The 14537-nt window shown below is 39.3% G+C and overlaps 1 protein-coding gene across 1 annotated transcript in view; it reads right to left on the reverse strand.

The window, feature by feature from the left end:
* PLD5 (phospholipase D family member 5) overlaps positions 1-14537 on the reverse strand; it is a 456985-nt gene that overhangs the window by 311260 nt on the left and 131188 nt on the right. Inside the window, exon 2 of the mRNA XM_075540593.1 lies at positions 9909-10045. Coding sequence (XP_075396708.1) covers positions 9909-10045 — 137 coding nt within the window. The remainder of the gene's footprint in view (positions 1-9908; positions 10046-14537) is intronic.

Below are 14537 nucleotides of genomic sequence, written 5' to 3' on the forward strand. Positions count from 1 at the left end.
GCGACACAGCAACCGTGGGAGCAGAGCAGGGAGCCCCTGAGGGAGTACAAAGGACAGACTCTGGGGCCAAAGCATGATACCCCATTGGACCTGACTGAAGGACACGCCTAGAGATAAAAAATCAGACCTTGATCTATTTATAGGTCTTTCTTTTTAATTTTTTTCTTTTAATTAATTTATTCTTCTATGGGTAATTGTTTTCCCTTTTTATTGTCATAGTTGTGTTCTCACTCATTGCCTATCTTGCAATGACTTGATTTTTGGTGCATATTATTATCTCTATAGAACTATCTAGATAAGATAGACTGGATGAATAGTCTGGAGGAGAAAACAATGGGACCAATGGTTTCGGGAGGACACGGGAGAAGGGGAGGAGGTGGAAAGGAGGTGGTGATGACCAACCCAGGGTCAGGGGAACAATAAGTGATCCAAAATCAATAGCAAGGAGGGTGTGAGAGGCCTGGTAGGGATTCAGCAAGGGCAGGGTAACCGAAAGAAATTACTGAAACCCAAATGAAGGCTGCGCATGATAGTGGGACAAGAGGCAAGTAAAAGGAAATAGAGGAATGAACTAGGTGACAAAGGGTATTTATAGAGGTCCAAAGACTGGAATGTACATATGTAAATATATTTATATGAGTGTGGAAAAATAGATCTATGTGCATAGGTTTAGTATTAAGGCAGCAGATGGACATTGGGCCTCCACTCAAGCACTTACTCAATGCAAGAACACTTTGTTCTATTAAATTGGCATTCTAGGATGTACATCTTCCCGACACAATTGCTGAAGAAAAATGTGTGCATAAGCAAATGTGGTGAAGAAAGCTAATGGTGCCCGGCTATCAAAAGATATGCGTCTGGGGTCTTAAAGGCTTGAAGATAAACAAGTGGCCATCTAGCTGAGAAGCATCAAAGCCCACATGGAAGAAGCAAACCAGTCTATCTGACCAGAAGATGCAGAAGGGACCAGTTATCAGACATCAAAGAACTAAAAATCATATCAATGTGTTCCCACCTCCCTGATACAATCAATGAAGACAAACGTGTGCATAAGCAAATGTGGTGATGGTGCCCAGGTATCAAAAGATATAACATCTGGGGTCTTAAAGGCACGAAGATAAACAAGTGGCCATCTAGCTCAGAAGCAACAAAGCCCACATGGAAGAAACACACCAGCCTGTGTGACCATGAGCTGTTGAAGTGATCAGGTATCAAGCATCAAAGAACAAATAAATCATATCATTGAAAATGTGGGTGAGTGCAGAGGGAAGACTCAAAGCCCAGTGGTAGTCAATCAGACACCCCTTACTGAAGGGTTGTGGGGAGGGGATGAATCAGTCAGGATGCAGGGTAGCAATGATGAAACATATAACTTTCTTCTAGTTCTTAAATACTTCCTCCCCCCACTATCATGATCCCAATTCTACCTTAAAAATCTGGCTAGACCAGAGGATGTACATAGGCACAGATAGCAACTGGAAACACAGGAAATCCAGGACAGATGACTCCTCCAGGACCAGTGGTGAGAGTGGTGATGCCTGGAGGGTGGAGAGAATGTGGAGGTAGAAAGGGGGAACTTATTACAAGAATCTACATATAGCCTCCTCCCTGGGGGAGGGACAGCAGAGAAGAAGGCGGGGGGAGATGTTGGACAGTGTAATATGTGACAAAATAATGGTAATTTATGAATGATGAAGGGTTCATGAGGTAGGGGGAGTGGGGAGGGAGGGGGAAGATGAGTAGCAGATATTAAGGGCTCAAGTAGAAGGCAAGTGTTTTGAGAATGATGATGGCTACAGATGTACGTATGTTCTTGACACAATGGATGTATGTATGGATTGTGATAAGAATTGTATGATTCCCCCAATAAAATGATTTTAAAAATAGACCATTATAAACAGCAAATAGAAATCCAAAAGATTAATAGTAAGACTTCAGAAGCAGATAAAACATAGACAGGCAGAGGAGTACAGAACAGAAAGAGACAAAATAGGGACAGAGAAAACTGTTAAGGAATTGTTGGAAGAAAACTTTCCTAATATCACGAAAGATATGCATTTAGGTTGCTGAATGAACACCAGACAGAATATAACTTCATGTCTAAGAATATCACCAAGCTATTCATAATCTTGGTGAAACTTTCCAAAACTGAAGGAAAAATATTGAGAGCAGCTTGGGAAAAATTTAAAGTTACTTACAAAGCAGAAAAAATATGATTAAGCTCTCTTTCTGAATAGAAAACATGTGAGGACCCTGGGAAGGTGGGGCAGGGATAAGAATCTCCTGCGTACATCTCCCCTTTCTTGGTGCAGAGTTCAACTGGTGAGGAGGCAAATTCTAGGAATGCACAACCTTGATTCTCTGTACTCCAGGAGTATTTGGGATCTCCTTTGATTATTTGTGCCCCAGAGCAGGCAGTAGAGCTAGGCACAGTGTAAGGCACAGTGGGTGTCCTCTCTCCTCTAGCTCAGCAAGTAGGTGTGGGGATGAGTGTTTTTGGTCCCCTGTCCTCTGGGTAGGTGGCCTGCTGGCATGGAAACATCCCCGGTCAGACTGCCCCGCAAGTGTTGCCCCATTTACTTGGAGCCCCACGCCTTCCTCCCTCACTGACCCCTGGTAGCCCTGGAGGCTGGAGCTTCCAGTGGCCTGAACAGAGCCTCTTAGTTTCAAGTCCTTATCTGATCCCCTTTCCCCACTTCTTGCAAGAGTTCAGCTCTAATGGATTCAAGGTAGACACTCCCAGCTAACTCAATCATGGTTCCATCCCTGGTAAGCCAAGAGCACATCTTGAACTCTCTGGATACTTCAAGAGTATTTTAGATTTTTTTCCTATTTTCTTTGCACTTTCCCTACCAGATCTTGGTATTTCAAGTGTCTCTCAGTGGCTATCTTCCCCCAGGGGGGCATTTCTTTGCTACTGGGACTTAGTGTCCTTACCAGGACCTTCACCAAATTGTACATCCCCCTTCACCTTGGGCCTCCACTCCTGTCACCTATTTCCACCCTGGGACCCCAGTGTGAACAGTGGACTGTACTAAGTGGCGCAGAACCCAATTCTGCTCCACAGTATAACTCAGGCCTTTACCTCCTTGACAACAGGGAAAATGTGTGTCAGCAAAATAAGGACCTTCTGCTATAAACACAATAACCGATTGGTTATTATTGTGTGGTAAGTCTGGTAAATTACTTATACCCCTCACTTCCCCCAACCACCACTCACTATCCCCACCTCAGTGAGACACATTCTCTCATAATCTACCAAGTATTAACACACATCTTATAATCCCCTTTTCCAATTTATCAAAAATTACTATATTTAACCAGAAGAATTCCTAGGATTAATACAATCACTTAAATCCTACCCTCAAGCACCTATCTCCTATTCCTCCTACTCAGCCGGCTATCAATATTCTTCATCTGCACACAATAGGATTTCAAGCTTCAATCTGATCCTCCTCCTCTAACCAAGAGAGCCAACTGCCACCCCTACCCCAAACCACAGCCATATTCATCATCTACAGCTGGACAACTATGCCATGCAAACAACAGCCAACAGCATCTTCCAAAAAGAGAGAGAGAGAGAGAAACAAAAATCAACAACAGATTACCCAAACTCAATGGAATGTAAAGAAAAAGAAGCTCTGAACTAAAAAAAAAAAAAGAACAGTAGAATGATGTTTAGGGCCATAAAAGAAATTTGGGGAACAATCCTGAAAACAAAAGAGGAAATTGAGATACGAAAAACTTCACACCTAATGGAAACTCAGAAATTAAATAATGGGTTAATGGGAAAAGTACAAGATCTGAGCAATAGAATTGAAGAAAAGAAAAATCTAATTGAAGACAATTAAGTAGACTTCAGCAAATGAGAGAAACAATCAAACAAAAAACAAAAGAATGCCTGAGTATGCGGGGGACCCAATGAAGAGAAGTAATATACGCCTCATTGGTATTCCAGAGCAGGAAGAAACAGACAGGTCTACAGATAAAATAGTAAGGGAATTTGTTGAAGAAATTTTCCCCACTATCGCAACAGAGGAGACAATAACTGTCCAGGATGGAAAAAGAACACCAAATAGATTGTCTATCCCCCCACCCAAAACACATTAGACTTATAGTGTTCAAGTTATCCAATTTTAAGGGAAAACAGAAAATTCTGAGAGACAAAAACAGCCACCTGCAAAGGTAAACAGATAAAAATAAGCCCAGACCTCTCCACAGAAGCCATGCAGGAAATAAGAAATTGTAGTAACATATTCTGAGAGTTGAAAGTCAAAAATTACCAACCAAGAATCTTATATCCATCAAAGCTATCCATCATATTTGAAGGAGATATAAAAGTATACTCATACAAGGAAATATTTAGAGAATTTGTATAAACCAAACTACTGTCACAATACTGTTCAGTTCTTTATGATCAGAAAACCAACAACTTCAGCACTAAAGCATGAGATCACCCCAGGGTGTAACACCAAAAACAATACAGATCTAGTGGGGAAATGAAGACACAATTAAACTCCCCCCACACACCCTCCCCAAAATGTGTGGGAAGAAGAAAATATCAAATGCAGTGACTAATCTTCATTTAGAAATAATAACACTGAATGTCAGTAGACTAAATGCACCAATCATAAGACAAAGAATGACAGACTGTACTGGGAAAAAAGGAAATCAGCAGTAGAAAGAATAATAATAATAAAAAGAAGACAAACACATGGGGACTCAGAAGCACACTACTCAAAAAGACCAGATATCAACCCAAAAAAGAGATGAAATTAGGAAATTCCTAGAAACAAATGACAATGATAACACAACATACCTCTGGGACACAGCAAAAGTAGTTATCAGAGGTCTACTGATAGCAATCAGTGCACACATGAATAAAGAGGAGAAAATCATGTCCAACAAGTTAACATAACACCTCCACCAATTACAACAGAGTCAACAGCATGAACCCTCCTCTAGCAGCAAAAGAAAAGAAACCATAATGCAATATTATGGCATATCTAAAACTCTGAAAGAAAAACATTCCAAACCAAGAATCATATACCCAACAAAACTGTCCCTCAAAAATGACTGCAAAATTAAGACATTTCCAGATAAACAGAAATTTGTAAAAAAGCAGACAATCTTGACAAGGAATACTAAAGGGAGTTCTTCGAACCAAAAAACAAAACAAAACGCAGTAGTAGAGGGAAATCTGAGATTACTCTGCATGACACCAACACCCAGAAGTCAACCAGCTATAGAAGTATCCAAAGTGAAAAAGCCCCACAAGACAGAAAACAGAGAACCAGAGCTATCAATCTTTAACAAAGAACAATTGCAAAATAAAAAGAGGATAGGTATACTTACATAATTTCCAGATGGAGAGAAAGTCAATTTCAGTACATAGCATTAAACATTGGTAGAAATTAATAAATTACAAAGTAACATTAAATAAGATGCATAGACCTTATCAAAACTAAATAGCGGAAAGCTACGAAGACTTAGTAAACACAAAACAGCAGCAATGTAGAAAATGGCAAGAATATTCATGAAATAAGCTGAGAAAATATGTAGAAAAAAGCAACTAACAGTATCACAAAACACACATAAAAATGATAGTAACGAATTCATACTTATTGATAATTACACTGACTGTAAAGTGATTTCGTGTATTACATGTATTACAGTCAAGAGACAGAGTAAGCTCCACTGCCATCTAGTTGATTCTGACTGAATGCAGAAATTATTAATTTCTGATAAAAGAGACTTTAAGGCAAAAATATCATCAGCGATGAAAAGGACATGATATAATGATTAAAAGGTCAATTGAACAATCAATAGTTATGTACCCAATGATGAGGCCTCATGATACCTACACCAACCTCTAACAGAATTGATAAGGCTTCAAAATACATGCACCAACCTCTAACAGAATTGATGCAAGAAAAAGACAATTCTACAAGAATAATAAACTTTAACACAGAGTTTTCAATGGACAGAAAGTTAGAAATTCAACAAGGCCACAGAAGAACTAAACAACACTGCCAAACAACATAACCTTAAAGATATCGAGACATAATTGAATCTGTTGTTTTTGTTAAGTGCCATCGAGTTGGCGCCAACCCATAGTGACCCTATACACCACAGAAGGAAACACTGCATGGTCCTGTGCCATAGTCACAATTGTTCCTATGCCTGAGTCCCTTGATGCAGCCACTGTGCCGATGCCTCACGTTAGGAATCTTCTTTTTCGCCGCCCTTCCTGAATCACTAGTATTGCTTTTACAGTCATATATGAAAATATGGTGAATGGGTCTTGAAAGAAGGGGCTGATAAGTTTTGCCACTCCACTGGGTATAAAGTGAGGCATCACAAAAATAGGAATAGAGAATCAATGAGCAGTATAAAGAAGAGCCGAGCGTAAAGGGCATCCGACGTGCCTGCATGAGGAAGGACAGTATCAATCAAGGCACCAGAGGCTGCATAACAAGCATTCTTTTCCAGAGCACATGGAACATTCTACAGAACAGACCATATGGTAGGACACAAAGCAAGCTATATATTACAAACTACCTTCTCAAATCACAGCAGTATAAAATTAGAAATCAATTCTAGGAAAAAATCAAATACATGAAAATTGACTATAATCATTCTTAAAAACAACAGGATAATAGAAGACATTTTAAAAAATGAAATAATTCTTCAATCCAAAAAGAATGAAAAGATAGTATACCAAAAACTTTTGGTTATAGCAAAAGCCGTGCTCAGAGGGCAATAAATGTACACATCAAATGTACACATCAAAAGAGAGAACCAACATCAACGCCTTAATCTAATATCTCCACAAGTTAAAAAAAAGAGGGGGGAAAATTTAACCAGAGGGAAAGGAACAATAAAAATAAAAGCATAAATAAATGAAATAGACAACATATAAAACAATAGAAAGAATCAACAAGACTATAAATCGGTTCTTTGAAATGATTAATAAAATCTACAAATCAATAACAAATCTAACAAAAAAGATACAAATAACATAAAAAAGAAATGGGTGATGTCACAACAGAGCCAACTCAAATAAAAGAAATAATAGTAGGATACTATGAAGAATTGGAGTATAAAAAGTATGAAAACCTCGAGGAAATGGACAAATTTCTAGAAACACACTACCTACCTACTCTAATACAGACTGAGGTATAAAATTTGAGCAAGAGACATTGATGAGGTTATTAAAAAAATTCCCATCAAAAATACAGACTCGGAACACATAGCTTCACGAGTGCATGCTACTGAGGAGCTGACACCAATTCTACTCAAACTATTCCAGATTATAGAAATGGATGGAATGCTCCCAAACTCACTGTATGCAGCAGGGAGAGCTCTGATACCAAAACTAAACAAAGATTCACTTTAAAAAAAAAAAGAATATTCCTCATGAACATCCACTCACAATCACTGCCATGGAGTTGATGCCACCTCCTAGCAACCCTGCAGGGCAGGATAGAGCTGCTCGTGTGGGTTTATCTATTTATTGTAAGTCTTAATGAGAGTAGAAAACCCCATCTTTCTCTATGGCGCAGCTGGTAGTTTCAAACTGCTGACCTTGCAGCTAGCAACCCGATGTGTACCCCTCTATTGCCAGGGTTCCTCCTCACGAACACAGAGGCAAAAATTGTCAACAAAATTCTAGCAAGTAAAATCCAAGAACATAAAAAATAACCATACATCATGACTGTGTTAGGCTAGGTTGTCTAAAGAAACAAAATCAGTGACACTCATCTGAGTATAAGAAGGAGTTTCACATCAAGAATTAATTTTACTCCAGAAGGCATCTCAGCCCAGTCCAGCTCAAGTTCATAAATCTGTTGCAAGCTGGGCCCTTTCCAGGCACACGTAACTTTGGGCTGATGATGCAGAAGGGTAAAGAAGGATGCAGGAAGATGACAGGCCAATGGGTTCAAGTTCTCCCGGATCCAAAGTCAGTGGGAACATAGCTGAGCATCAACAACTCCAAGAGTTGGGCAGTCTCCATAGGCTGAACCCTGGAGACAGACAGAGGCCGAGCAAGCAGGAAGTGAAAGGGTACAGAGGGAGAGGTTCCCAATTTCATCCTATACAAAGGCCACCCCCGAGGAGGCTTAGTCACTGTGAACTGATTGATAGGTTGTACATCATCCCTACTTCCACACAGGTACCATTAAGGTGACATAAAATCTAATTACCACAGTGACTAAATGAGCTTAATACCAGTATTCAATGATTGTTTAATATTAGAAAAATAATATATATAATCTACCACATAAATAAAGTAAAAGAACTACAAAATGGTACTTGATAAAATCCAGCACCTATTTCTGATTAAAACACTCAACAAATAGAAGTAAAAGGGAAATTCTTCAACAAAATTGAGGAAATATATACAAAACCAATAGTCAGCACTACTCTCCACTTACAAACACTAATAGCATCCTTCTTGAGAACTAAAACAACAAAAAGATGTCCTTTATCACCAATCCTATTCAGTATTGTGCCGGGTGGAAGTCTTGGCCACAGCTGGTATGTGAGAAAAGGAAATCAAAGGCTTCTAACTTGGGGAAGCAGGAGTAAACTCTATGTAAAGGTAGTATGATCCTAAACATAGAGAATCCCAAAGACTCAGCAAGAAAATTACTGGAGCTAATTGAAAGATTCAGCAAAGTGGCAGGACACAAGATCATTGTGACAGTTTTGTGTTAACTTGGTTGGGCTAGGATGCTCAGTAGTTGAACAACTGAGGCCTCCCCAAGCATGTGATCTAACTGAACAAACACAGCTCCACGAGAGGATCTGGTATGAGCATGCCCTTAAAGGGACTTTTCTGTAGGATGTCACTTACTCCTGTATAGCATATATACTCAAGTTTAAGTTGATCCAAATATCAGCCAACGCACCTAGCTTAACCACAAAACTGCATTAAAAATATGTTGAAAACTCAGCTTATACTTGAGTATATACGGTAAGCAGATGCTGTGAAGAGCTCCTTCTAACAGCCATTATATTGCCTGCCGACCCTGGGAGCTATCACAACCTGTCTTAGTGCCTGCCAAGCTCAAGAAGGGGAACATATACACTCATATTTTTATATTAAACATCATTTAACATACCGCAGGTTCTAATTCATAAATGCTATTTTAATCTTGTGATCATGTAATCATGTTTCTGTGTTGCAGCAAGACATAAAAAAAATAGATCTATCACCCATCTGACTGCTCTTGGTACTTTTCTACACGTGTAAACACACACACACACACACACACACACACACGAAGACCTGAATGAGGCAATTTATGGAGTTAAAATTCATGCTGTGAGGGTTAAGCCATTCAGATAAGTGGCAATAGGAGACTAGTATTTAATTTAGCCAACGTGACAAATACATACATTTAATAGCAAAGTTGTTAACACTTTTAAGTTAAAAACAACCTGGGTGTTAAATTGCGGCATATGTAAGCGAGCTGCATCTCCTGGTATATGTGCTTAGGGCACTCATTAGAGTCCTAGGTATACTCTCTGAGTTTTCCATACATGTGCACTTGGTGACTTTTGGATGCACTGAGCACAGAACTCTGTATCCATTGGCAGCCTCGTTCAGACACAGTATGAAACAAACTAACCCTTTCTACACAAGTGCTCCAAAAATTCAGACTGGTTTGAAACTTCGTTTTGTATACCACTGCTTGGTACAAAATATATCCAGCTTGTCAATTTTATTCCCTTGGTCTAAAATGAAGACTATTAATGGACATAAAGTGATGCCCCAACTGAACTGCCCCAAGAAGTAGCAGGATGATGCTGTGCGTACATGTTCCTCCCAACTAGTGAAGGCCCACGGTGGCTTTTCTTGCCCACCCCTTGAAAAAGAATTTTTGGTTGTTACCTCTTACCGACATTTATTTTGACAATTTTTTTCTGAAAGTCCATCTTCATCCTCTCCCATGATGTCCACAGCTGAAAATATCAAGGCGACCAGAATGGCAAAGCAGCACACCAGGGCAAAGATCACGATGCACTTCTGCTGGGACTGGAAGACACGGACACAAAGAAAGTCAGCGCGTCAGCTTTCACTGGAAAAACTCAACATCTGACAGCTCTTCAAAATTATATGCAAAATCCTTGGGGATACAATTGCTCTCATTCTTTTGCCAGGGAAAGTCTGCTTTCTGCGTGAAAATGCACAAGATCTTTAATTTTACTCTTCTGCATAACCTGCACATTCTGAATAAATGCAGTAGAACGTAGAACTTGACAAATAATTTAAGTACAGTACCCAAACTTCTAAACTTGGTTGCTCTTCTTCCTACTCAAAAACAATCTAGAAAAGATGATCACTTCCATTGTTGTAAATTAAAAATGAAACACCAGTGTCTCAATAGTGATTCTATCACTTATTATTGTCACCACTTTCTATGTTCTGTGCAAATTGTACTCTATAACCTTTTGCTTTGCACCTCTCGTCTTGCTTTGAGATTTTTTAAGTGGTAGCTTCTGGGGAGATGCCTGTGGGTGTTCAGCAGAGTTCAGCACTTTGATCTGCATTTTAGAGTTTTCAGAGCCACCAAAGAGCTCTATCTAAGTAAGATGCTAGCATCATGAGCTAGTTAATTGATATAGTTCATTTCAAAACACAAGCATACCCAACATTCATACTCTTGATATAACATAGATTGCTTGCTTCCCTCTCCAAGTTAAATCTGGGTAGGGAAAGAGGAGAAAGAGCAATTACAAAACATCTATGCATAGATTTCAGGGTATTTAAAGATAAACTAAAGGTGATCTTTGGCCAGTAGGAGGTTTATACTTAATTGATGGGAGTTATCACACATACACAGAAGCAGAGTTGCTATCTACTATGCATTGGAGGGTTGAGCTAAAGTCCAGGGTAAAGGGACCTCTACCCAGCATCCAGAATTGTTATTACATGCTGTGGAGTTTTTTCAGGCACACAGCGACTTGATGGTACAACAGACTGAAACACTGCCTGGTCCTGTACTATCCTCACTATCATTCTTATGTTTGAGTCCAAGAAGTCAAAGACTCAGCCACTATCCAGAGTCTTGAAGGGCAGAGCCATTGCCTAGATGGTCTCAGCAAACAGAGGAGCTAATGTAAATTGTTCTGCTGGTCTTTGAACTTGCTTGCTGTCCACGATGTCTCCTCTCTGCACAACTGTTCCTGTTTGTAATGGAAAAGTCTACCTTGTTCTTGTTCCATCATTCCCTTTGGAGCAGATAACTAGAATTCTAGATTCACAGATGAAGAGACTGAGGCCCCAGGTTGGAATTTATGGATGAAATTGTTTTGCCTTTGGCAAGGGCATGAAAGTTTGGGATCTAAAGGGTGGAATATCATCTTGTGTCCCCACCAACTATGCATCCCACCCAAATTGTGTCCTCATCAAAATATGTGTCAACTTGGCTGGGCCATGAATGTTGGCGATTTGACAGTTATGTAAAGATATGATGTGGAAATTATGTAATGATCCCCATGATGTGACCTGATGTGATGAACCAATAAAAAGATTAAAAGGTTGATGTCAGGCCCTTAATTCCATCACAGTCCTGATCTTCTGTAGTAGGAGTTACTCTGTTTGGTGTGAACACCCATTTTTCTCTTATAAAAGCTAAAGGGAGAGGGAAAGGAGAATAAATCAGTGGGACCTACTAACAGCAAGAAAGCAGAGCTGGAGTTGAGAATATCCTTTGGACTAAAGGTTCTTGTTCTGAAAAATTCCCAGACCCTAGGAAAGATCGATACCAAGTGGGTCTACAGTTACTGAAGGGAGATAAGGGCTTTTCTTCAGAATCAACCAAGAGAGAAAACAATCCCCTAGGCCCAGCACTCTGATTCGGGCTTTCAGCCTTCTAAACTATAGAAAAATAAATGACTGTCTCTTGAGGCTCCTGGCTTATGGTGTTATCATTATAGCAGCACTAGAAGAGAGAGAGAGAGAGAGAGAGAGAGAGAGAGAGAGAGAGAGAGAGAGAGAGAGAGAGAGAGAGAGAATGAATTCGTTATGTTCTGTAATGGCCACTTCAGTTAAACAGGCACTTCTCTGTGTCCTTGGGCCCACATGGGTGACAACCTTCCAGCACAGGTAGTTGGAGCATGCTAAAGCAAATCCAGAAGTATGATGAATGCGTACTTTATCAGAATAGTATCAAGTCTGGTCTGCTAGCATTATGAGTAGCTCATTCCACCACCGCTTGTGTTGGCTTGTGTGTTATTGTAATGCTGAAAGTATGGCACTGGCATTCAAAGACCAGCAGGGTCATCCAAAGTGAGTACGTTTCATCAGAGCTTCCAGACAAAGAACGGACTATGAAGAAGGGACAGGCTGTCCACCTCTGAGGACTTAGCCGTTGACAATCCTATGGACAGCATCCAAACATTGTAAGACACTGAAAACCTAATGAGTAGAAGCAGAACATTGTCAGACTTAGTACCAGATGATGAGCCTCAGGTTGGAAGGCACTCAAAATATGACTGAGGAGTAGCTGTCTTAATGACATGGATGGAATAACATCTGTCGGATAAAAACTTTGGGACCTTCATTTGCTGATGGGGCATGACTCCAAATGAGAAGAAACAGCTGCAGACATCAGTTAATATTTGGACGTTGGAATGTACAAAGTATAAATCTAGTAAAATTGGAAGTTGTTGAAAATAAAATTGAATGCCTCAAGTTACCATAAACTTTAGTGAACTGAAATGGACTGGTAGAATAAAAAATTCTATAGTTTAGAAGCTGGGAATGACACAAGAGGAATGGAATTGCATTCATCGTCAAGAAGGACATTTCAAGGTTTATCGGAAGTATGATGTGTGTGATGGATAATTTCTATCCACATACAAGGAAATACAGTAAGTACAAACATTATCCATATTCATGCACCAACCACTAAAGCTAGTGATGCAGAAATTAAAGAATTCTACCAATGACTTCAATCTGAAATTGATCAAACATGTCATTAAGATGCCATAATAATTATTGGTGATTGGAGTGCAAAAGTTGGAAACAAAGAAAGTTGGAGGTTGCATGATAGAATTTTGCAAGACCAGGAAATTGTCGATATCAAATATCTTTTTTCTACAACACAAATGGCAAATATGTATATGAACATCTTCAGAAATTCATATTCTGTGCTACACACAGATATCTAATTGACTACATCCGTGGGAAGAGACAATGGAGAAGCTCTCTATCAGTGCTAAAACCAAGTGAGACCCTGACTGTGGAGCAGACTATCAATTGCTCATATATAAGTTCAGGTTAAAGTTGAAGAAAATGAAAAAAAAAGTCCATGTTAGATCTTGAAATGTCCTTTTAAAGCAGTGGTTCCTAATGCAGACCCTTTAACACAGTTCCTCATGTGGTGGTGACCCCCCAACCATAAAATTATTTAAATTGCTACTTCATAACTATAACTTTGCTACTGTTGTGAATCGGGTGAACCCTGTGAAAGGGTCGTTCGACCTCCAACTAGGTCACGACCCACAGTTTGAGAACCGCTGTTTCAGATGATCAATGCAATGATCATCTCGTTCATTCTCAGCAGAGTAAACCATCTGACTTTCTGATTCCAAATAGCAAATGCCAGTCCATTTTAGCTCACGTATGCCTAAAGTATTGAGTTTTATGCTTTTCATTTTTTACAACTTCCAATTTTCCTAGATTTTTAGTGCATACACTCCAAGTTCCAATTATGAACTGATATTTGCCTCTGTTTTTTCTCATTTTGAACTATGCCCACCAGCAAATAAAGGTCATAAAGGCTTCACTCCAACAGGCTTTATTGCACATGTCATCATGGTCAACTCTACTTCGAGGGGGCAGCTCTTCCTCAGTCGTAGTTTGAGTGCCTTTCAACCTGAGGGCTGTGTTCAGTAACTATATCAACTCTGGAGAATGGATGAGACACTCTTTTTTGGCTTTTCATTTTCCTTCAATCCCCAAGTCCTCACTCATTTCCTGTTTAGGAGGCAGCACAGTGAAGTAGTTGAAGCTCTAACTGAAGAGGCAATATGCTTGAATTTTGCCACTTAGTGGTTATATCCCCTTTGACAAATTAGTTAGTCATTGTGCTTCAGTTTCTTTGCCTGTTTTTTAAAAAAGCAACTCTCTCGCAGGGTTGTTATAGGATTAAATTATACAAGATACTATACATAATCTACTAAGAACTCCCAGAAAATAGAAAGCATTAAATAAGTGTTTGCTATTGTTAATATATTTATATTTCCCACAAGTTCCCAGGCTATGCTACTACTGTTTGTCCAGGGCCTAGGCTTTGATGTTCAATTCCAAAATACCATCTACGTATATGATTAATGCATCTGTTTAATGCCAGTTTATCCTTCAAACTCATCAGTAGCTTATTTCCCAAATTTAAAGAATCATGATAAATACATCCTATTAATTTGAATGTAAATTTTGGCATTTATTTTCCATTGCTAGGCTTAAAAATAATTTTAAACAGTTTTCCTTTCCTATTTTAAAATTGTTTCTCCTGGTCTTT

Source organism: Tenrec ecaudatus, chromosome 1, assembly GCF_050624435.1.
Source record: "Tenrec ecaudatus isolate mTenEca1 chromosome 1, mTenEca1.hap1, whole genome shotgun sequence".
In the NCBI taxonomy this organism is placed as follows: domain Eukaryota; kingdom Metazoa; phylum Chordata; class Mammalia; order Afrosoricida; family Tenrecidae; genus Tenrec; species Tenrec ecaudatus.